Here is a 24545-nt window from a genome sequence, read left to right on the forward strand (position 1 = left end):
AAGGTAAAGACAGGACAGAAGGTATGGACAAGAAGAGGATATAACATTATAATTCTTTCTTGCTAGACAAAAACTGGCAACATTTCTCTCTAACATTTCTCAGGCAAGCAACATGCCAACATAAGTCATCATCATCATCATTATCGTCATCGCCATCACTTGTGTATACTGATAGCACAAGTCTAGAGGCCTTTGTTTGCCTTGTCCTTTACATTGTTGTGCTCCTCCCTCCCTGTCCTTGCCTTCCAGCGGTCGTCAGGGTCCAGCTCATTATAGAGGGCCTCGCGGCTGGACACCAGGGTCTGCCTCCTTAGCTCCTTGGTACGCTGTTCCCACACTGACTTATTGATCCCTTTATGGTTCTTCTGCTGCTCCTTACTGCAAAAGGAAGCAGGGTGGAGAGAGAGGGGAGGGTATTGACAGCATTAAATACCTGTTTAAAGATATGTACCGCTCTGCAAATGTACACACAAAGCCATGAGAATGAGGTGAAAACCAACACCAAAAATATAAATACATAAAATAGCCAGGACATAAAGACACACTGGGGGCCACAGACATTTAAAGGCTTATTTGGCTGGACCTATAGAACAAGGCAGCTCAACAAAACAAGGCTCTGGGTGTCTACACAGCTTGCCAAAGCACCGGGCAGCACAGCCCGAATTTGGTAAACCATGTGGGGACACAAAATGGAGGAAAGGTCAGAATTGGTTGTAATAATCTATAATTAACCTAGAAAAACTATCAAAAAAAGTATACACAATTTTATCAACAAGATTTGTGGAGGACAAAAAGCCAAAATGGCACCCCCAAAACCCCACCGTTTGAACAGAACAGATGGCAAAGTGACACCCAAAAACTGTCAGTGACCACCACCTTTCTTAAGGCCCTTTCAGACACAACGCAGCAATGGCACCACTGTGCTTTGAAACTCATTTTTTTCCCAATGGCTTGCATCGTACCCTGACAGCTTTTCACTGAATTTGAGCAAAGCGTGTGCACAGCTTGACGAGCTCACAACTTTGGGGCGTGGCAGGCTGTGACGAATACAGATGTTGCCAAAAGAAATGAGCCAGGCAGCCAGGCATGGAAGGGAAAATGGAGGAAAAGCTAATATTGTGTGTGTCTTGAATTATACAACACAAGTTTACGCTTCTATCAAGACCTCAGTAGGAATGCCCTATCTTGATATGCCAACCATGTAGGCATATCAGGCATGTTTTAACAGCTTGTAAGCAAGCAACATGTGTCGTGTATATGACAAAAAGAGCTAATGCTAGTGCATGCTTCTTGTTATAGGACAGATTCATCTTCGTTGCTGGCAACAACAGAAAGACATAGTCCCGCTAGAAGTTTTGAAAACTCCACCTATTTTGCTTTGTCATCTGCGGCCTCCCGATACAGTCAGTTGTATGCTGAGGCGACTGCAGCTCAAATCGCGTTGTGTCTGAAAGGGCCTTTACCCTCCAAAACTTCCACCAGTAATCAACTTTAACTCCCTTTTTCCTCCCAGGGCCAATAGTCAACCACAGGAAAGCAACAGCCGTACTGCGAGGTAACGGCAACAGAAAACAAACTCTTAAAAATAAGCCAACAGAAAGGCAAGTATGTACTTTATAAAAAAGTTTGAAACAAAAGGACAAGGAAAGGATGGTGTTCTAAAACACAAGAGAAAGCAAGGAATGGTTGTAAAGTCAATCAACAGAAGGGATTCAGAAATGAATAAACAAATAAATAAATACCAGTCCAGAAAGGGGTCGGTAGCGTTGTGACACTCACTGTGTACTTTGTTGCTGAGGAGGGAAACAGCTGGTGAGTGAGATGGCACGAAAGAACAGCAGGAGGATTTCATTCCAAAATGAGCTTTTACCTGTCCACCATTTAAAAAATCAGTCTACCCCAAAAAACTGTCAATCAATAAAACAGCCCGTGAAAACTGAATTACTATAAGAAGTAAAAAAAATGTTCCTGAAATGCAAAAACTGAGCAAAATTTCAAGGTTTTTACATTTCTATTTATTTTTTTTGCCAAAAAGATTCAGTATTTTGGAATGCAACCCTTCACACATACAAACACATGACACCAGACGTTCTCACACACTCACCTCTGCAGTTTGTTCCATCCGTGAATCTAAAACGATTTATTTATTTTTCTCTGTCTTCCTTTTAGCTATCTCACAAATTTCATCTTTCTTGCATCACTCACGTACCCTGCATTATTACTGCTGCTCGGTCCCGATCGTTCCTTGTATCTTTTACAATATGTTCCTCAACTCCTGGAGGTATCTCTGATGTTCCTATTTGTTTGTACAACATCTTTACTTTGAAATTTAAATCTTTCTGGCTATCTTTTTCCAGTAAATAACATTTTTGTTCCACAAATCATTTCCCTTCCCTCGTTGTCCACCAGTGTTTATATTTTGCCTTTCTCTGTCTTTACTATAAGTACCTCCTCTGTTCTATATAACATCCCTCTTAATGTTACACTGCATTACATTAAAAAAGGTATTGCCTCACTTTAGGTATTACCTCCAAAAAATTATGCTCCTGTGTTTATCATGCATGATGAGAACATTGAAAAATATTACACTAACTTGAATTACCACATCGCGGTTGTATGCCTCCATGCACCAGTCAAGTTGCTGTTCCTGAGCTGTGGCGATGAATATTGGCCAGAGCATTTTTATCGTAATAATCGTATTAATTCTTGAATTATGGCCAAAAATGTTCTGGTTATGGTGGACACTTTTACCAAATTTGATACATTTCCCTCAAGGCATTCTTGAGATATCGCGTTCACAAGAATGGACAGACAACCCAAAAACATAATACCTCTGGCCACGGCTGACGTAGCGGGGAAATAAAAAATGTGATGTACTCATAATGTTAGCCTGTGCTGATGATGATAAATCAGAGGCTTATCACATTTAAAAAAAAACTAATGAGAACGTGTTATGATTTGCTATCGAGCATGCTAAAGTTTAGCATTTAGCATAATTTCAACACCATCTTCACCTGCTGTGGTGCATTAGCACTGAAAACACAGTGGTAAAACTCCTTCGAGCCTTTTAGACTCACAACACTCAAGTGATTAAAGCCTTTTTTACTGAATCGTTACTGTATTCCTGCAATGTTTTGTTACTGTGTCTCAGTGCTAGTTAGTGTTCTGTAGCCTTACAACTGTTTTCCAAGGGTTTTATAGCTTTCACGGCAGCCTCCCTCCTGAACCTACTGTAGAATATCTTCTTAAAAGATTCTTCATGCACCACTGATGTCCCCAAGTTTAAAATCCCTGCTTGGAAAAACTATCTCCATTGGAATTTCAATGTCTTTCCTTTGAGGGATTTGGATTTACACTGATACAGTGGGAAGTAATGCACACTGCAGCCCGACTGCAACACGCTGTTTAGTTGAAGAAAAACAGTTAGCTAAGATTGACGATTGACTCTTCCCTACCCTGTCAAGATTTAATGTGCAAAAGGATCAAACATGTAGAGGCGTCGGACATTTGGATTACGCAAGTGTAGCTTTTCTATCAAAACCAAAACACGCTCTTTCTTTCTCCCTCTCACCACACACACACACACACACACACACATAAATACACAGATACATGTGCATTGTATTGAAAAAGAAACATTAAACCTGAAGAGGACTCTGAATAAAATGTACCGTTACACAGACGCACAAATGTTCACAGCACGATGAAGTACAGTACACACAGTAACGAGAAACTGTGATTCATGAAATGTTGAACATGTGATGAGCTCTAACTCTTGGGGATGTTTGTTCAATGCATCAATGTGCAATAATGTGTGTGCGTGCGTGTGTGTGTGTGTGTGTGTGTGTGATATGAAGTGGGCAGAGGCTGATGTATCAGAGCAGTAAAGGTCAGAACTGTGTGTACATGTGGTGTGTGTGGTATTTCTAAGAAGACCTGAGCCCCCCTGCTGTGCTTTTTTAGGACAGACCACAGTGTGGTATGTGTGTGCCAGTGTGTGTGTGTGTGTGTGTGTGTGTGTGTGTGTGTGTCTTTATATGAGTGAGAGTGTGTGAACTTTACCAGGAGTGAAAGGAAAGACCCCTGTGTATACAGAGAAAAGAGATCAAAGACTCTGACTCTCCTGACCGGAGGAGGGCTGGCCCAGATCAATCCAACAGTGGCCTGTGTGTCTGTGGTTGTGTGTGTGTGTGTGTGTGTGTGTTCTAGTATGCACAAAAGAGTGTGACAAAGAGAAAGGGAAATAAAAAGAAGAAGAGAGAGGGAGAAGAAGAAGCTGACAGAGAGGGAGAAAGAAGCAAGTAGACGCATATTTCAGTTGATCAGTTAAAAAAAAATCTGTGCAAGTGGACCTATGAATGTGAAATACTGGATGATGCTTTATTCTAAGCACGGCAATGCTTTAAATAAATCTAGTACTGATGAGAATATAAACAGTGTGGCTGGATGAGCATATTAAAGCTGTTTCACACCAGTGTGATGAGAAAATGTGGTGAAAATATACAGAAACTATGCATTATAATTCTTTTAAATAACATATAATAAACATATTGCTCTTTGCAATAACATCACTGTTGTCAGACTGATAAGTGATGTGTTGAGGGTCCAAACATAAGCAGACGACAGAGGGTTATTGACAGCTTTCCTCAATCCAAAAACTCTTTGTGTTCGCCAGGTTACTGAATATTGCATAAGGGCTCGACTCTTCGATTCTGAGTAAGTTTCTTTAAAGATACGTGTGAATGTTCCACCCTAAAATCCCTGCCACGTGTGAAAACGTTTTAAACGGATGCAAAAACCCGAGAGTGCGACAGTAATAGAGACAGGAACTCACGCTGCGATGGAGAGGTTGGCAGCAGACAGTGGGCTGACTTCAGCCACCTCCTTGGCTTTCTGCAGGGCAATCTTCTGACTGGCAGCCTCCTCTTCCTCCTGCTCATCCTGCAGAGAGGAAGGAAATCAAAAAGCAAGCGATGAATGAGGTGGGAAGGAAGGAATCCATTGAGCGGAGGATCGAGATACTGAGATTTCAAGTCAGATTGGACTGCAGCGTACCTTGGTCAGTTCCTGCGCATTGGCCAAATTGTCCACAGCGATGGCCAAGAACACATTCAGCAGTGTGTCTGAACCCGGAGTTAGAGGAAATCCAGCATGTGGGAGTTTGTTTGTACACATGTATGCAGCATGCACAGGCAGTAATTGAACAAAAAAAAGAACAATTACCACAATAGAATTCTTAAAATGGCACCTAATCCTTCTCCCAAATATTCTTCATTTCATAAGTTTGACTGTTAAACACAAGAGGTCTCCGCAACTGTGAATGTCTTGTATTCCAGCATGTGTCTTTTGTGCGCATGTGTGCATCTTTGCATTCCCACCATTAAAGGATACAGTTGCCAAAAAGCGTGAGTACAATGAAGAAGACAGAGAAGGCCATGCCCTTGTTGACTCCGCCCTGAGATTTGATGCCATCATACATCACCATGTTCCAGTCCTCGCCGGTCAGGATCTGGTGCACCAACACAGAATATTTCAAACGAGGCCTTGTTCATTCCAAATACATATAGCGATTTGTTGAATTATGCTTTTTACTAATGACATTTAAGATTCAAAAGTAGAGTTCTACATGTTTTATCACTTCCTCGTGCGCAAATCCTCTTTAGTCCTTTAGTCCTAATCCAGTCCCACCACTCTGCCTCCCTCCCTCCCTCCCTCCCTTCCTCCCCTTCACATCATATCCTCTCCTCACCTGGAACACTGTCATTATTGCTGCGGGGAAGGTATCGAAGTTGGTCGGAGGAGTGCCATTTTCAAAATTAAACCTAGCAGGGGAAAAGAGTCAAATGGGAGAGAGAGAGATGGGAGAGAGGAGTGTGAGGGCAAAAACACCAGTATCTCTTTCAAAAAAAAGGAATTAGCCAATCTGGCAATGAACAGAAACCAATCTCTTAGTAGAAAGTCAAAATGAGGACTATTAAAAAGGAGAGGAGGAGGCCGAGGTAAAGGAAAACAGCACTGACTGTCCTCCGAAGAGCTGCATGCCCAGCAGGGCAAAGACAACTATGAAGAGGAAGAGCAGGAAGAGCAAGCTGATGATGGACTTCATGGAGTTGAGCAGAGACACGACGAGGTTGCGCAGAGATGCCCAGTACCTGAAGAAAACAGACGGAAAGCATGTGTTTAATTGAGTGCAATATTATGATATTATGATAATATGAGGAATAATAATACTATAATACAGCAGACTCACTTGGTGACTTTGAAGATCCTCAATAACCTGAGAGCTCGCAGCACACTGATGCCAAACGATGTGCCCGGCTGGATGATGGACCACAGGACTTCAAATATGCTGCCACATATCACCTAATGCAGATACAAGCAGGTGGTTATTCATCACGATGAGCGGGTAATGTGCACACATCAGCAAAACATTAATGCATTTTCGTTTGCGTGTGTCTGCAAGGTCTAATAGGTGTGAAGTAAGTGTTTGCACCTGCTTGTGTGTGTGTGTGTGTGTGTTTATTTGAGCCTTTGTGCGGTGCTGTGGGACTCACAATGCAGTCGAAGCAGTTGAAGGAGGAGTTGAGGTAGGCCTGCCTGCCCAGGCCGTACATCTTTACCATCATTTCCGTCAAGAAAATCCCCAGGAAGATGAATTCGGCAAAATCTACACAGAGGGAAGAGGACAAGAGGAGAGGAGACAATTGATTCCTGTGTCCTTCAAGCCGTGTCTGTAAATTAAGCTTCCAACTATCCATCCATCCATGTCTGTAAGAAAGGGCAGATATTTTGCAATGTCTTTTATTAGAGCAAACTGTATTAAATGTATTACTATTCTTCTTTCGGTTTTGAGTGGAGAATAAAACATCGACCTAATCCAGAAACTTCGTTGTTAGTTGTATTTCCTGTTTTATTTTGGAGGCTCTCTCCTCATGTGTCATATTTTGCTTTTCACTTCCTGTCTTTTCCTTTTCCCGCCGTTTTACCCATATGCCTGTGTTTCACTTGTTAATAAGTCCCTGTGTATTTAAGCCTGTGTTGTTCCCATCTTCCTGTTCGGTTTGTCAGCACTTCCTCCCTGCATGTCCTCTGTGGTCCAGCTTTTGTTCACAGCGGCTCTCTGGTTCGTTCTTAAGGAGCATTCAGACCAAATGCGAGACGAATTATTCGCGCGTACACATCAAATACAAAGTCAAAGAAAAGACACGAAAAGATGCAAATTTGCGTCGTTGATTTCAGCTTTGTTAATAAAGGTCTCCTTTTGTTTTTTATCCTGCCTGCCTCTGTGTCTTGCATTTGGGTCCTTTTGTGTAAAACCTAACATTTCCCCCATGTGTCTGTAAAAAAGAGAGACGAGACTCTGTGCAAGTAAAGGACATTGTACATGTGGATGCGCTTGTGTTAACTGTTTGGGTCAGCTCTTTCATGGATTCAGTCACATTTACTTAAGAATTTGCTCACCCACACCCTTCCAGTAATCTGTGCTGAGAGTATTTGTGCCTTTGCGGAGAGATAATCTGTGCATGCTCGCACTAAGCATGCATGTATCCGCGTCCCTCCTACTCACTCAGAAAATCAGAGAGTGGCTCCGGCTGGTCGTAGTGCACTACTGCCACACACATTGTGTTGAGGCCCACCAGACACAGTACGGTCCAGTAGAAGGCCTGGGACTTAACAACGTGTCGGATTAAGAAGCGTAGCCGTCGCTCCCGGCGCTTGAAAGTCGATCCTTCGAGCTTGGAGCTCTTCAAGCTGGCACGGGCAAATGGTGACCCTGGAGGGATAAGCAAGTGACATTGTATATCATTAGCTTTACAGTGAGGTGAACAGTGCTTGTGTACATTGTGAACATTTAGGATCGTAATGTAAAAAATAGTGTACAAAGATATCTGCTTGGTTTATTTGTCACTTAAATACCATGAGAGGTACAAAACATAACAGGTGTGTAACTGATTCAGTTACCTTTACCGGCTTCTACATTACAGTGATGAACACATGAATGCATCAGTTATTATGATCCAATAATATAATATACATACATGAGTGTGAAATATGGCATTCTGCATACCGAGTACTTTTGTTACTTTAAGTATATTTTGATGCTGATACTTTTTTCCTTTGCATCAGTAAAAATGTAAATACATGATTTTCACTTGTAACAGAGTAGTACAGAGTACTTCTTCCACCCCTGCACACAGATGACAAATACTGCAGATGATATAGGTCCCAGTGCTTCCATGTCTTCTCATGGAATAAACGTATTGAATTGGAGTATGCCGTCACTTCCACTTAACTCTTTGTTACTGTAATTTACTGTACTGTAATTTTTTTTGTAATTCTACCCCACAAATCATTTAAAAAAGATATATATTTGTCATGTGAGGCAATTCATTTACCCAAACCTTGCATATCTGTCAAGACCAGCAGGGAAACTGATATTTAGTAGAAACATCTGGCTTGTTAAGATTTTCCAGTGATTTTAACAAGCATTTTCTGGCACTACAGGCAAATGGATAACTGGATAATTCAGTTTTAGTAGCATATAATCTGTGCTCTTCTGAGCAGATTGTGCTGTCCCAGTTAGATGATATAAACAACAATAATAATACCACTACATTGGAGATATTTTTTAATCTAAAGAGAAAACAGGGAGAACTGCCCTGCATGAGAAGTCTGTAGGTTAGAGAAAAGGAAGGTGGGGAGGGGGCAGGGGGAAAAGTAACATGAGGAGAGAAGAGTAGAGCAGTGAAGGACGGGGGAGGGAAGGAGAGGAGGGTCAGGTAATGCTGATATGCAAGATAAGATAGCATCTGTATGTTCCTGTGGTTTACCTTTGAGTGTGTGTGTGTGTGTGTGTGTGTAGTGAAAGAGAGAGTGCGTATCTTACCTACTGCCAGATCCCCCTCCCCTTCCTCTGGGTTTAGAAGCTCAGCTTTGCTCTTATGGTTCTTTGTGGCTCTCCTACGGGAGCCTGTAATTAAAAAAAAAAAAAAAAAAAAAAAGAGTCTTTAATCTGTAATACAACAACACTGATATGCTTGAGTATAATTTTTGAAATCACATCCACACATGCACAAACACAGAACAAAGAAAACAGCAAGTTCATACCATCATAATCATTTTCATTTTCATCGTCTGCCAAGATGACCTCTTCTTCAAAAAACAGACAAGCAGAAATGTTAATAGAGAATACAGCCACATTAAATTCATCCTTGATGACTTCCACATCATCTATCAATCTCATTATTACCATCAATTGTCGTTTCTCGTTTTAATTAAAACTGGAAACAAAGTGTTTGGCCTGCACCTGTGCTTTTTACTCAGTCCTCCCTCCTTTGTTTTTTAAAGCTTCCTTGTATTTATGTAGATTATCTTTTCAAGGAAGATCAAAGGTCTGTCCTTTCTATCTGCCCCTGTATCCGCTCCTTCCAACATCCAACATCCAACCCTCCATTCCTCTTATCTTCTCTACATCTTTCCTGCCCTCAGCAGACGGGTCAGAAACAGAAGACAAGAGGGAGAGAGAGAACTGAGGTCTTCTCTGTCCAAGCATCAAACGAGCGTCTTCAATCGTAGCGATGTAAATCAAGGCCGTGCAGAGTGCGCTGGCTACGATTCAAGTATGTTTTGTAACATTCTGAGGAGAATCATACCAATACTTCACCTCCCCAGCGGGTGAATTAGGTTTATTGAAACCTTCAGGACAAAATGTGTTCTATCATACATTCTGCAGGCATTTTCTTACAGTATGTTTTATGGTCATATGTCTCTTTGTGTGTAAAACATCAACCGCACATAAAATATATTATACAAACCAGCTTTGCAGATCCATTCCAGATAACCATTGAGCTCTCTTTCAATCTGCTGCTGTCTTCTGAGCTTCAGGAACTCACTCCTGTTCTCCACACGCTCTCTCTCTTTGGCAAACTCCCTGCAGGGACACACGGTAAATACATTCAATCAATTTTTAAAATCTGTTCAAGATTAAGAGATGGGAAAAAAAAAAATAGGAATAAATAACCTTCGCGCCATCTTTGTCAGAAGCACACACACACTTACCCTGACAACACACCCAGCACCAGGTTGAGCATGAAGAAGGAGCCGATGATGATGAGGGGGATGAAGTACATCCAGTTCCATGCACTCCCTGAGGCATCGTTGCTCTGTGAACACACGCACACACGCAGAGACATCAGACAGGGTAATCAATCTTTTGAATTTGATATAACAGAAGCACGACTTAACAGTGAGCACTGGGAGATTAGCCACGACTCATAATGACTGAGACATTCCTACATAGTGGGACGACTGTGCAGCTGCATGAAGCAGCTTCGACGGCATGTGTTTTGGTCCGTCTGTGCTGAAAGTTAAGGGATGTGTTCATGTCTGCCTCAGCACCTCCGCACTAAAGAAGATACCTTTATTCGGCGATAAGTCGTTCGAAAGAAAATCAGTTGCTAATTATTTTTTAAAAGTGATTAATCTTTTCAGTCATACTTCAAGTGAAAATGTCAAATATTTGCTGGCTCCGGCTTCGTAAATGTGAGGATCTGCTGCTTTTCTTTGTCATTTATGTAATGAATGAAGAGCCTTTGGGGTTTAATCGATTAATCTAAAAAATAATGGCAGATCAATCAGAAATGAAAGCGATCATTAGTCGCATCCCTAATCTATCTGTCTCCAGGTGCAGCCCACGTCGTATGCGTCTTAAACGCTCACTCTCAAAAGCTGGTCATTTAATTGAAGTAAACATCTGGAGGGAACAACATGTTTGACAAAATGGGTCCTGAACTCATCATTAAATGTCCAGACAATGTGGCCATTAAAGAAAAGAGGCCAGCACACTCAGAAGTGCTGTCCACTGCTGCCGGAAATATAAACAACAGCAGGGCTGACACGATTTTGCTTTAAGTCATCTCAATAAGTAAATGCATATCTGCCACTCTATTTAGCTGCTCAGCGCAGAGTAAATAATGTATTACAAATGCGTTGGTCTCTCCCTCTCCGTCTCTACCATCCTGCTGTCCAGACTCGCCTTCCATTTTCTTATTGTTCTCCCTCTCCTTTTGCATCTGTCTTTGAGACCCTTTCTCCTGCGTTACCTGTGCTTTTTTCATTCCTTTTGATGTTTGTTCATTGGCTCATTCTTTCCATCATTTCTACCTTCTCACCTTCCCTCCTCCTTTCCTTTTTCTGTGCAATCTTTCCATTCCTCCTCACTGTAACAGATCAGCCTGGATGCTAATTCTTCATTTTACCCTTTCCCACCTCCAGACCCCCTCTTCTTGACGCTCTCTTCCTCACAGCCTCCCTGTCTAACGTCCCCCTGTCTCCTCCTTCCTCCATCTTTCCTCCTTCCTGCATGTAAGCTGGTATTGCCGCCGTGTACCCGATGTACCGCAGACCCTTTTTTCTACCATTAAACTTTTATCGCTCCCCTCCCCGGCAGCTGCAAGAATAACTTGGGCTGAACAGGCCCTTTTAAATATAGAGCAGCACCGGGAAGGAGGGACATAGGGAGAGAGACACAGAGTGAGAGGGAAGGGGAGGAAGGAAAGGAGGAGAACAAGATGAGGAAGAAAGACAAAAAAAAAGAAGGAATACAGAGAGAAAATGAGAGAAATGAGACGGACGGAGAGGGAGGGGAGATGGGGAAAGAGACGACTACAGTAACACTCAAAGACCCTCATCTACCTCTGGTCTCCTAGCAACCGTTGCCACTGACAGCAGGGAACTATTGAGTCTTGGTCATGAGTAATGACACTGTTCAAGACCTGCAGACGCACAGTGTGCACAGGTGAAAATCCCTGAATGTTTTCACACTTGAGTTTTCGTATCTTATGAGAGAAAATCATCTGAGATGGTTTGGCTGTGCAGCCTCAGACATTCATCAGACATTGTGTGCCAGTATTAGCCACACAAAATGACCACCAATTGCGACAATGATGTAAATACTATATAATGTCCCTAAAAACCAGGTCCACAAGGCAAACAAACTGCTACAGTATGATTTCCACTCTGAATCTAATTAATTTGCTAAGGTGTTTGTCTGCTGGTGCATCCCATCCATAACAAGGTCTGATGGGTTTTGCATTCTGGGTTATCATCCTCTTCACTTGAATGAGCCCTTCTATTCTCGTCTAAACCTCCTGGCAGAGAGGCCTGCAGTAACTGGTTCCTTTAATGCATGACAGTAATTATAATATATATATGTACATATATATATATATATATATATATATATAGAGAGAGAGAGAGAGAGAGAGAGAGATAGATATATATATACATATATATATATATACATATATATATATACATATATGTCCAAGTGGTGTTGCCGTACCCCAGTGGTAGCCTTGTAGTTCGAAACCTGCATCTTTCCTTTTCGATCATAAGTAACAAAATATGCCTACTTTTTAATACAGACTGTTTTTTGACTCTGTCAATAGCCATAGCAATGCAGTTTCTAGGTCAAATTCTTATGGTTGTTTGTTTTGTTCTGGACAGTAGCCACGCTGCTAGCGGTAGCCATGTTGCTACTACTGCAATGGCGAACAAGCAACAATTTAAAAAATGTGTCTGTTTTCCCTTTAAGAACAGCAGACAGCGGTCACCCCCGCTGCTACAGCCTCGCTTCGTTGTTTTTCATTCCAACTTGACTACATGCATAGCTTTACTTATACACATGCCCTGTTTCATAAGACCGTCCATGAGTGTGTAAATTATGTTCCATACACTGTTTAGCAGTACGTACCCAGTAGAGCAGTTCAGTCCAGCCCTCCATGGTGATACACTGGAAGACGGTGAGAATAGCAAACAGGATGTTGTCAAACTGGGTGATGCCATAGTTTGGTCCCAGCCAGTACTGTCGACACATGGTGCCATCTGGACACAGCCGTGACGGAAGCTCCGTCCCACATGGAACCTCTTCCCGGATCTCACCTGAATATGGATGAAAGTGGGGGGGTGTTTGGGAACAAAAGGTAAGGCAAATATGTTGTTTGTTTTGTTAGAATTAAGGGTGCTATCCATTGGCTCAAAAGATTACTTTGCCCTTTACTCTCTATTTATAATCTCGACTCCATATGGGGGAAATATTCAGATTATAAGTATTGCAAACAATCTAACACCTAAAATGTTACTTCAGTGAATTTAAGTCGCATTTCTAATTTTGGCCCAGGCTTCACTGTGGAAAGACAGTACACTCAAAAGTGCACTTTTGGTAGACACACATGCACGTTCATACATATCCACAATACACATCCGTCTACCTGTATGATTGTCAAAGCAGGTCGTGTGGAATTTGCCCATGTAGAACTCCAGGCCAATGATGGCGAACATGAGGATGGCGAAGAAAAGAAGCAGGCCAATTTGCAGCAGAGGGATCATGGCCTTCATGATGGATTTGAGCACCACCTGTAAGCCTGGAGGACAGTGTTCACAGTGTTAAGATTTATACAGTTATTGTAATCCATCAGCAATGTTTATTTCAATGCATTTTCAACAATCGTATTCAGCAGTTTGCAGTTATAGCCGAACCCTCTGATTACACCATCAACCATTTTGCTGCACCCGCTGCAAATTAGTGTATGTTTCCATCCACATGCAATTTTTGGAGGTTGGTTTGTTGAGACAAGCAGTAGGTGGCACCAATTTTCCAGTCGGGCAGAATAATGGCAGTTCAAAAGAAGAGGACGCCATTTAAAGAGGGTTAGTTGGGTTAGTTGGTGAAAAAACATTGTGGGAGACACAATGACATTTCTGTTTGTTTTCTGTATTAACGTGACATAGGTCTCTTCGGCAGAGGTGAAGCCTCAGTTCCTCAGAGGGAACAGCTGATCAGTCGCGTGAGTTAAATGTTCCCTACGTTAGAACATACTGATAAAGGTGTTTCGATCTCCCATTGAGTGCGTTAACGCTTTTTCGATCCTTGCCATTTCCATCAACCTTTTCTAATGCGATGCGTCCAAGTGTGCATAAAAATATGTGGACGGAAACGCCCCACAGTTATGTAAAATAAACCACACCCGCCCAAGGCTCATTCTTAGTGTTTTCTAACCAAAATAAAGGGTCTCAATGGCAACATTTTTTAGTAAGTTTTAAGTTAATCTGAAAAATTGTTCTGTGGAAAACAATCCCACTTTTTAAATGTATATCACATACTGGAATGGAAGCTTTACAGGAAGCTTAGTGACTTTTATGATGAGTAAGCCTTGGTTTGCCTGTTCAGCCCTGTAGTGGCTTCTAAGCTATTAATAACTCTGCAGTGGTGCTGGAACACTACTGCCACTATAACATTTAAAAAAAAAAAAAAAAAAGGAGCAGAGAGTGCATAGAAGAACCACTTTTGTTGGAACACTTTGGGTGCATTATGCAGAACAACACAAAAGCTGCATAAAACCTTGACACAAAATGTTTCTCTGTGCTATTTTCATCCTCCGATAAAATTGAATACTGTTTAAAAACACTTTATTTAAAATTTCATTTTCTCAATGAACAAAGAAGATGTTTGGGATGAAAGGAAGTTGTCAGTGTGAGTTCACATGAAGAGTTTTGACTTACTGGGAATGCCGGACACCAGTTTGAGGGGCCTCAATACTCTTACAGCCCTGAGGGTTCGCAAGTCGAAATCTGAACCCACAGTGGACAGGATCCTAAAGGGAATGAGACAAATCCACAGAAGTGTGCACAGGCGATCAATATTTAAGCAAGTCAAGCTTGTCACTGTCAGTCAGCCTCTCCCTGTTTTCCTCTTTCTCTCACAAACACACGCACACTTTAACACAAACCCATGCCAGGTCATTACAAGCAACTGGGTGAGCACTGTATGTAAATCCTGTAAAAGCTGGTCTGATCAATAGAGACTGACAAGTGCAGTCGGACAGAGAAGTGTATCGAGACGAGAAAAGGATGGGCTGGAGGGAGAGTGTTTTGTATCGGGATGACAGAGGGACTATAAAATGAAAAAACGGAGGGATGGAGTGATGGGGAGGAGAGAGAAGATGGGAGGACGAGGAGGGAGGGCAGAAGAGAGAGAGAAGGTTAGAGGGAGGGAGTGCTGGCAGATGGCGAGAATCAGAGATGCTGACTTGCGTATTTCTGCTTTATTTCCGCCTATTTTTATTCTCAGTACGTTTGAAATGTTTTGTCTTCAAAAAATGGCCAGACTGCAGAGTGAATGTGTTTTGGTGTCTGTTACAGCACCTGCATCACCACTCATCATCTAAATAGAGACTTGTAAACAGCGTGTGTGTGTGTGTGTGTGTGTGTGTGTGTGTGTGTGTGTGTGTATGCGTGCGTGCATGAGAGGGTTAAGATGTTCCCTTGTGCTGCCAGACTTCCAGTCAGTCCCTTCGTCTGACGCACACTGTGAATCATCCTCCTGCTATCTCTCTTCCCCCTCTCTCTCTTTTTCGGTCTCTCTGACACATTTCCACTCTCCTCCGTTCCACTAAGAGGCCCGGTGACACAGCAGAGCCTTAATCACAGGTTTGAAGTCAGCCTGCTTTGCTTGGAAAAACCCTCAAAATTGACAGGAAGGGAAAAGTAACACCGACCCAGGATCTATGGGTGAAGGTATGCTCAGCTGTGGCTGTGAATGCTGTATTGCATTACCAGGAAGCCCCCCTGTGGTAGGTCCTCCATCACGAGTGTAGCCCAGGGTCCTTGTAATGACATTGCGTGATATCAAATGCCTCATCAGAGGCTGACTTGTAAACGATAGGTTTCTGGCTTGGTCACGAGGCAACACTGTACTCCAGCTGTGTGTTTGGCAGAAACATAATGGCAGAAGTGCCCTTGAGCAACTCACTGAATCCAATTCCTGACACGTGAAAAGAAAAACAAATCATTCAGATGTATCACTGAAAGTGATAAACACCCAATCACCGTGACGTCGCACTTAAAACAACAGTCACTTCCAGGTGGCCAAGCAGGTAAATTAGATCGGCAAGCTAATGTGAAAGTGTTCAGATGTTAAAGAATCAAACATTCAGGTACATTTTAGATGGATGAGATGTATACATTTTGAAATGACATCACGACAGAAAGAAAATTAAGTTGTATGTAAGGACTTGATGCGGGGATTTTCTAGCTGGAACATTTTGTAAACAGACATGTGATTGGTTCTATTTAAATTAGACTAGGCTACAAAGCTTTAATATTGGCCGCTATTACTTCACTGCTAGTGTACTGTATCAGGTTCGGTGTAGTTGAAGGTTTAATCAAACATGTATAGCCTATACTGAAGCCAATGCAATGTCATTATTTTCATCCAAGTTGTTTATGCTGACAGTCCCAGTTGTTTACTTACATATATTAATAGTATAAATATGTAATATATAAAGGCATTTTTAGAATTTTTTTCATAAAAAACCTCCCATGAGTGTGTGTTTTGACACAGAATCAAGATGAAGACACATACTGTACATTCATTGACAGATACATTCAGCTGTGTCTTGCAGAGGCATATGTTTTCATGTAAATATCTTATATCTACTATTCCCTGATGACCATTAAGGGATTTACATAATGACAGGTTTTTAGTCTCATTCGCTTTTCTGTCATTTATTCTTGAACGTGAATGACATTGGATTGTTTTGACACAATGTTGTGTTGTATTATAAATATGATAGCGCTGAGAACACCGCTTCACAGAGAAGTCAGGGTGCAGACTCATCTCACAAACCCACAAAGCAGCTAAAGGAGTTATTGTTATGCTCAAGGATACATGAGCCTAGAATATGCTCGGCAACATAGAACAAAGGTGACATAGAGAGAGAAGAAGGTGAAGTAGGAAAGAAAATGGGGATGAAAGAAATTATTATTATTACTTTTATTTTCATGATTAAACATTTGGTCTATAAAATATCAAGAAGTTGTGAAAGATGCTCATCACAATTTCCCAGAGCTCAAAATTACATGTTAAATGTAAATACACTCTTCATTTACCATCATAAATGACAAAAAAAGGTGTCTGTGTTCTCTCAATCAGCTAATTATTGGACCACAGCCTTTTGATTATCATGTTCAAATTGTCGGGACATACAGTGAAGCTTGAAGAATAATATTTAGGAGCAGGTTATGCTGCTGATAGTTGGATAAAAGGAATAACCCCATTTCTACCTGGAAATACAGAGCAGGTATTGTGTACAGACATGAACAAACACAAACACAAGTGTTTTCATATACACACGAGTCTGTGTTGTGTATCTGGTGTGCATCCTTTGGCTGCTGTTGCACATTATTCAATGTAATCTATTTCTGTGACATGACTGTGAATATAGCGCTAACACTGATGATGAAGATGATGATGATAACATAGACGATGCTGTCAACGATGATGATGGTAACATGATGACATTTCACTTTCTGAACAGCATCTGCCGTCACGAACGGTGTCAGGCCGATGAAGCAGTTCCTCATTCACACCGTCTCCACGGTTACTGGGCCCTCTCTCATTCATAAGTGTTTCCATGGCAACAGGGACCTTGGCTCATTGATAAAATCTCGGTATCACCTTGGCAACAGGGCCAAGGGAGGAGCCTGATTGATTGTTTTTTTTTTCCTCCTCTCGTCTCTCTTTAATGTAAATGTACGCACAAAACACACATGTACGAACGTACAAAAAGAGACATGGATGACAAAAGCACACACACACACAGACACAAACATCTGCACGGCAAATGGGCGCTGGGTGGAGATCAAACGTATTGAGAGGGAATAATTTTATTCACGTATGCACACTGGAAAGTAGGTCATTGGGAATAACCAATGGAAAACATTGTCAGGGACAGAGATGCTGCCTACAGTACATCTTATTCACTTCAACTAAATACGCACACACAGGTGAACACATACAACCTGCACTGCATGCAGAGGAACACAAATGATCGAGCAACATCGCTGTTACACAATCTCCCTATTGACCCCTTCCCATGGGATACCAACACATTACACAAACAAAATCCCCCCCCACACACACTTCCACCACCGTCCGTCTGCCTTCCTGCTGACTTCAGCTAAATCTGCCTAATTATCTCTGTCCACATCACTGACCAAATCGCTTCATCTCTTCCCCAAACTCCGAACTTATCTCTCCTCGTCTCCTTGCTTTCCTCTATTACCATGATTCAACTCTTTCATATTTCATTTATCTGCATAATTATATTATACCCAGCAAAGGTGTAAATGGGATTATTAATATCCCATTATCCCTTCATACGACATCCCATGTAACACCATGTCACGTCAAAACAGGTGAAGACGCACGTTGCTTCATATGAAAAGTCCATACAGCAGGATTCTAGACGAGGACAGAACTGAAGGAAGTACCTCTAGACTGTCCCACACAGTATTTAATTATGTGCTGAGAGTTGTAATCATTTTTCACAGTATCCTCAAACACATTTTAAACTAGGAGACATGCTATTTCAAGAGAGCACGACTTCACAATCCTTCTAAAATGACAAAGGAGAGGAAAGGAGATCATTTTTAGGTAGAGATAAGTTATTATTCTTACTGTAATAGATTTAGCAAATTTCAATCTCAGCAGATTACAAGGTCACTGAAAGGCTTCCTTCCTTCACTTCCCTGTGCTATTCATATCTAATCAAAGGAACCTCAACAAGGAGGAGGAACGGAGCGAATATGCGAGCCAAGAATGGCTGTAAACTAAGGGTAATTGGACTAATAATCAATAGCGGACATAAAAAACAACTAGCTTATTCCCAGGGCCAAATCACTCAGGCAATTTACTCCAAGAGATAGGTCAACACACACACTTGGGCACAGGAACAAGGGTGCACACAAATCCTCTGACATCCAACGAGGTTGTAGAGTGAACAGCTAATCTATTCAGACATGTTAAGTGCCATTTGTGTCTTCGTCTTTGTATGTGTTGCGCAAGAAAGTGCATCAGGATTGAGCAGGAAATGGAAAGGAATGTTTGAAGTGGAAATGCACGGCTGTGTGTGTGTATGTGTGTACGTGTGTGTGTGTGCGTGCTCGTGCATTTGTCAGTGTGTCAGCAAAGGTTTCGGCCAGAGGTGGGTAGAAAGGCCAAGTAGCCTTTCATCTTCAAAGAGCTGCACTGCTAAAAAACACAACCCCCATTCATAGAGAGCACAACAAAGAATGAGTGTGCTGTGTGTGTCTGTGTGTGTGTGTGTGTGTGTGTGTGTGTGTGTGTGTGTGTGTGTGTGAGTGTAAAATGCATTGACTTCAGTCAGTGTACATAATGTATCATGGGAATATACAGTATGTGCGTTGTAAGTGCTGCAGCAGAGTGTCTGTACATCCCGCTGCAGCTTCCGGCTTTATTGAGAAAGGTAACAACACAGCTGGCTGACGGAGAGATGAAGACTGAAGGGTGTGATCTGGGACTGTTGTTTACATCATGAAACAAATACATTGTTTACTTGGAAAAAAAATATTTGATTAATGCTTTAGCACTTCATCATTTTCTCCGTCCATTTCCTCTTTCCTGTTTTCCAGTTTCTCTTTGGATCCTTCTGCTTTTCTTCCTCATTTACAAGGAAAGGACTGATTATTGGCTGATATTTAGCATTTTTGCAATCATCGGAATCAAGGCTTTTTTTGTCCGATTGCCGATAAATATAATATATTGCCGATAACATAGTTACTTATAGTTATCAGTCTTCTTGACTAGTGTTCATATGTTGGATCAACACCCAGCAATGCTTGTGCCTATAGGAGGCACTGATGATTTCGCTGCTGTGTCATGCTTGCTCGGAGGGTTTCACTGTCAAAAAGTAAAGATTTCCTATTATAAAGCACAGAGGGAGGGGGATTATGTGAGACCAGGCATTTAGTGGAAGTTTTAAGGACAGCCTGGCTTCCGTCTGCTCTCTGCATCTCACTACTTCCTGCTGTCTCGCTGACACCCATCTTCTTACTTCTCTTCTCTCTTACAGTCACTCTGTTGTGGCATGGTGAGATGAGCTTGGCTTCATGATTGCTCTTATTAAAGCATAAGGACATACTGCCAGAATCCCTCGGTATGTGTGTGTGTTGTGTGTGTTAGTGTGTGTGTGTGTGAGAGAGAGAGAGAGAGAGAGAGAGAGGAAGAGAGTGGGCCAATCACTAGTTTCTCTGGTGCTTTGTCAGCAAAGATGTGCAGGGTTTATGTAACCAATGAAGCTCTCCAAATCACCACATGCACACACAAACATGCGATGACCTCAACATATTAATCCGTGCCAGCACTCCCACACAGTCATTTCATTAGACACAGTAGCCTATAGTAACACAGTCTCACAATGTGACTTATCAAGTGTGTGGATGACACAGTAAAAACAGCATCGCTGCTGTCAAAATGCAGTGATTTACTCCCATGCTTCACACTGTTTCAATAGACAGAATCACTCTAATGTGAAATTTGCGAAGTAGCAATGAGAGCATGTTGAGAGAATTTGAAACAGGAATCAATAGCCGATTCTTAAGATGAGTTAAAACCTTAACCTTACTTTGTGCTTCAGCTAACTGAGGGTGTTCTCACAGGCGTCCTATACAGATTCTCCTCTTGACCAGTGCAAACACATTCATCTAAATCATATTACTCTATACAACTCAAAGCAATGGATGGATGGATGGATGGATGGATGGATACCTCACTTTCCCATCAGAAGGTGGAGGAAACAGCGGTGGTGTTATTTCGGCCAACAAGACTGCCAAATGGCTGACGTTCGAGTCAAGGCAGTGGATATTTTGAAGCACACCTGGGGATATTTCCAGCCTTCTTGTGGTGACCAAAACCAGCTATTTTTCAGACCAGAGGTCAGACCATCTCCATCCGTTATCGCAGCGACCAAAAGAAGTAAGCCAAACCACAATGTTTTCCTAACATCCCTATTTTTTTAGCACTTCCCTTGGAATCAACAGCTACGCATACTCTTAAAGGGGGCCCTTTTCTGCTGTTAAGTGTCCAAACCACAATTGGAGGCCTATTTCATGTTTGAGTTATTGTGCTGCTAAACCCTTTTGGAGAGGGGATTCATTCCCATTTTTTAGTCTTCACCTTTCCGTCTCCTCCCAAACGTTCCCATTGTCTCTCTGTCTCTACTTAGCTTCCTCTCTTCATACCTTCTATCCAAGGTCTCTTCCCTCTGTGCCCTCCCCCCAGCCACCGCCACCACCCCCCGTCTGTCTCTGTGTATGTTGTAGTGACATTTGTTCACTACCCAGGCTGCTGGCTGCCTGCAGTTCTGCTCTGTGATCTGCCTGCTGCCTTACCCAGAATGGGGCCATTCATTAGGGCAAAGGAGCAGGGAAAGGATACTCACAAACACACACACACTAAACCACATGACAAACCACTTCAGTCAGTCCAGGGAAAACCACATCTGATTCTGACCCTGCCCTTTTCATAAGCGAGCGTTCATGCAGGTTCACCGTGCGCTCGGCTCGCGTCTCTTTTGCTTGCCACTCACCCTGTGAGCACCACCACAAAGTCCATGACGTTCCATCCATTCCTCAGGTAGGAGTTCTTGTGGAAGGCGAAACCAAGTGCCAGGATCTTTATTCCAGACTCAAAACAGAAGATCCCGATGAAGTACGGCTCCGTATCATCCTGAGGAGAGAGGGAGAGAGCATGGATGTGAGGGGGAAAGAAAGGGAGAAAGGAAGAGATGGAGGATAAAGAATATTTTCATAAATATGTGTCAACTTGGAAGAGGATTCGAGTGCATCTACTTTTTATTAGCCATAGCATTAGCATATTTCCTGCGTTTTAAAAATGTTCCAATGGTGTCTGTAATGTGTTTGTTTCTAATGTGTCTAATGTGATGCTGTTTCCAGGTGAAGAAATCCTTGTTTTAACAGCCTCTTTTAGCGAAGTGGCTGCATGAATCGCCACTGAAGTGAAATCAATAAGAAGTCAGAGCTGTCACCTGGAGTGAATCATGTTTACATACGGCTCACGCACTCACACAGTGTATCATGGCGGTTGAACTTACCAGACGCTCAGACAGCGGCGTCTTGTCCCCATCAGGCAAATGTTGTTCCAGAGCCAGGACGATGCAGTTGGCAATGATGGTAGCTAGAATCATCCACTCAAATGGAGTGAGGAGGGGCAGTCAAGGAAGAAACACTTGAAACAGTTTCAATCCTAAATTAAATACAACATTTAAAGAATGCAACTTGACATGATACGTACTTTCTTGTATCTGAAGTGGCTAATCCAAATGTGCATTTAGCCACCTGAGGTTAGGAGGGGAGTAGTGGACACACAAACATAATTTATTGGGCTATAAACTCCACATGACTTTACATGCCATGACATGAAAATAAAATAAAAAAAGAGATCAACTCAACTCAAACTCACCTACAAACATTTTGATCACGTATTTAAACTACCTGTCATACTGTACAGCACACACACAGTCATCAGGTACAGACATTCACATCAGGTGAGTATCACTCTCAGTAATCAATAAATGATCCATATATATATCGCAATATCCTTAAGATGACACAAAAAAACGTGTTTTATTTTATTCATAATAATATATGATTCAACTCAGAACATCTCTCTAAAATGTTTTAGCTAAATTCAAAGCCCCTATTATGCCTCCAACATCACACAATGTGCCTTACCTTTATAACTCATAAACAAGAGAGACTACACTTGAAATGTATTCATCTTTAGTTGCATTTGGTCCTTGGTTAAGACCTTAAAGGTCCACAAATCCACTGCTCCTGTCTTTACATGTTTGTGTGCTATATTTATATAATTTCCATTTTATTTTTGTAATTTAAAATAGCCCTCTACAAGGGTTTTAATTCAGTTTGCACAAATTCATTAGTGTCAACGATCTCATATACAGTTTATTCCAGTATGCTTCTATATATGCTTTGAAAAAGATGACAGAGCTGCAATATAGTCATTACTACTATGTACCAGTTATAAATGGATTAGTATTCCCTGAGAGCTAAGTGATTGTTAATTCCTGTCCTGTACTATTGGCCATCCTTTATCGTTAACTTTAATTTATTTATTCAACTTTTGTTATCCTCATTTCTCACTGTATTTCTGTTACTGTGTAGTACACTGAGAGCAATGTAAACCGGAGTCAAATTCCTTGTATGTGAGCACACACTTGGCCAATAAAGCCAATTTTGAATCTGGTTCTTCTGATGATTCTTAAATTAGCAGGTTAAAGGTGCACTATGTAGTTTTGGGGCCACCTTTCTAGCTTCAAACGGTGTTCTGGGTACCTTATTTTCCACTGAGAAGAGCTTGTTTATACACTTATGGAAAAGATAAATATTTCTGATTTGTATTATTGCCTCGTTAATATTTTGAGTTTGATTTTTTTTCTCCGAAACTACACAGTGCCTATTTAATACTTATGTGGGAGTGCAAATCAGACCGGACTTTGATTGCAGACATGAGAGAAATCTTAAAGTCGCATGAACAGACAGACAGATTCAGTTTAAGCGTCAGTTATTTTGTCTTGCGCTGGAAAAATAAAAACACGTTTGCTGCTTCAAATAACAGTTTTATCAACCTTACAAGGACTTTCAGTCGTTCAAAAAAATACAAGTACCTAATTGAGACGCAAATATATGCAGCAATGTACCAAAAAAAAAAAAATCTAATCAGAATATTTACTCCTTGGAGAGTTTCCAGCATGTTTTCCTTAGTGACTGCATTTACAAGAATCTGTCAGTGGAAACCAATTCTACCACGTGCCACGGTGGCATGACATGAAAAGCATCCAAAGATGTTGAAAATAAATATGATATGATATCAAATAAAAGGAAAATCTACACTGAGGATTAAAGGCGGCAACCAAGTTTTCTAATCAGTCCCATTCCCTTGGTAATTTTTTACCAATTTTAATTTTTTAAAATGTTTTTGTTTACTTAGGGGGCTGTATGACCACGCTATGCACACATCCTGAATGCAGCGAGTGCAAGAGAGTCAGATGGACAGCAGGCCTATAGCTCAAATGGACCGCCGTCTGGCTTCTCACCGTCTTTGCCGCCTATTTACACAAATACACACACACATACTCACACACACAGACCCACAAGCCGTCATTATGAGTCGGTTAAATATGCTCCGCTAAGTGTATGTTCTGGTAACACACCACCCACACAGACAAACAAAACAAACACACACACACAAACAGTCACGGGCTGCATTAAAGTGTTAGTGTGCGGTAGCGTGCCCGGAGACCGAGTGAGATTCATTGTGACATCACCGTTTGGCTCTATGTACATAACGTCTGAGGGCCGGTTCAGTGACGGAGAGAAAGAGAAAGAAAGGGGGGGTATCTCATTGTACATCTAATTGTGTTTGTCACAATCTCTCTGTCTACTCCCTAACACACACACACACACACACACACAAACACAAACACAAACACATACACACTCTGGTGGTGTCTTCTTAAATCAATCCCTCTGTCTCGTTAAGGTCACAAGATGAATAGTTACATTTAAAAGAGAAGAGAAGAGAGCGAGCGGAGGGAGTGAATGACTGAGAGAGTGCAAATGTGAGAAGGAGATGAGCGAGAGGA

General features: G+C 41.7%; 1 protein-coding gene across 1 annotated transcript in view; it reads right to left on the reverse strand.

Annotated features, from left to right (window-relative positions):
- The window catches only part of cacna1aa (calcium channel, voltage-dependent, P/Q type, alpha 1A subunit, a), an 82299-nt gene that overhangs the window by 39334 nt on the left and 18420 nt on the right, over positions 1 to 24545 (reverse strand). Inside the window, exons 2-20 of the mRNA XM_073493878.1 lie at positions 21975 to 22080; positions 21450 to 21589; positions 14563 to 14654; positions 13272 to 13424; positions 12755 to 12942; positions 10060 to 10163; positions 9816 to 9931; positions 9109 to 9153; positions 8888 to 8971; positions 7568 to 7774; positions 6555 to 6667; positions 6251 to 6363; positions 6021 to 6152; positions 5750 to 5822; positions 5392 to 5509; positions 5056 to 5123; positions 4835 to 4941; positions 1743 to 1793; positions 213 to 378 (exon numbers count right to left, since the gene is read on the reverse strand). Of these exons, the coding sequence (XP_073349979.1) occupies positions 213 to 378; positions 1743 to 1793; positions 4835 to 4941; positions 5056 to 5123; positions 5392 to 5509; positions 5750 to 5822; positions 6021 to 6152; positions 6251 to 6363; positions 6555 to 6667; positions 7568 to 7774; positions 8888 to 8971; positions 9109 to 9153; positions 9816 to 9931; positions 10060 to 10163; positions 12755 to 12942; positions 13272 to 13424; positions 14563 to 14654; positions 21450 to 21589; positions 21975 to 22080 (2176 nt within the window). The remainder of the gene's footprint in view (positions 1 to 212; positions 379 to 1742; positions 1794 to 4834; positions 4942 to 5055; positions 5124 to 5391; positions 5510 to 5749; positions 5823 to 6020; positions 6153 to 6250; positions 6364 to 6554; positions 6668 to 7567; positions 7775 to 8887; positions 8972 to 9108; positions 9154 to 9815; positions 9932 to 10059; positions 10164 to 12754; positions 12943 to 13271; positions 13425 to 14562; positions 14655 to 21449; positions 21590 to 21974; positions 22081 to 24545) is intronic.

This window comes from Pagrus major, chromosome 23, assembly GCF_040436345.1.
Source record: "Pagrus major chromosome 23, Pma_NU_1.0".
Taxonomy (NCBI): Eukaryota; Metazoa; Chordata; class Actinopteri; order Spariformes; family Sparidae; genus Pagrus; species Pagrus major.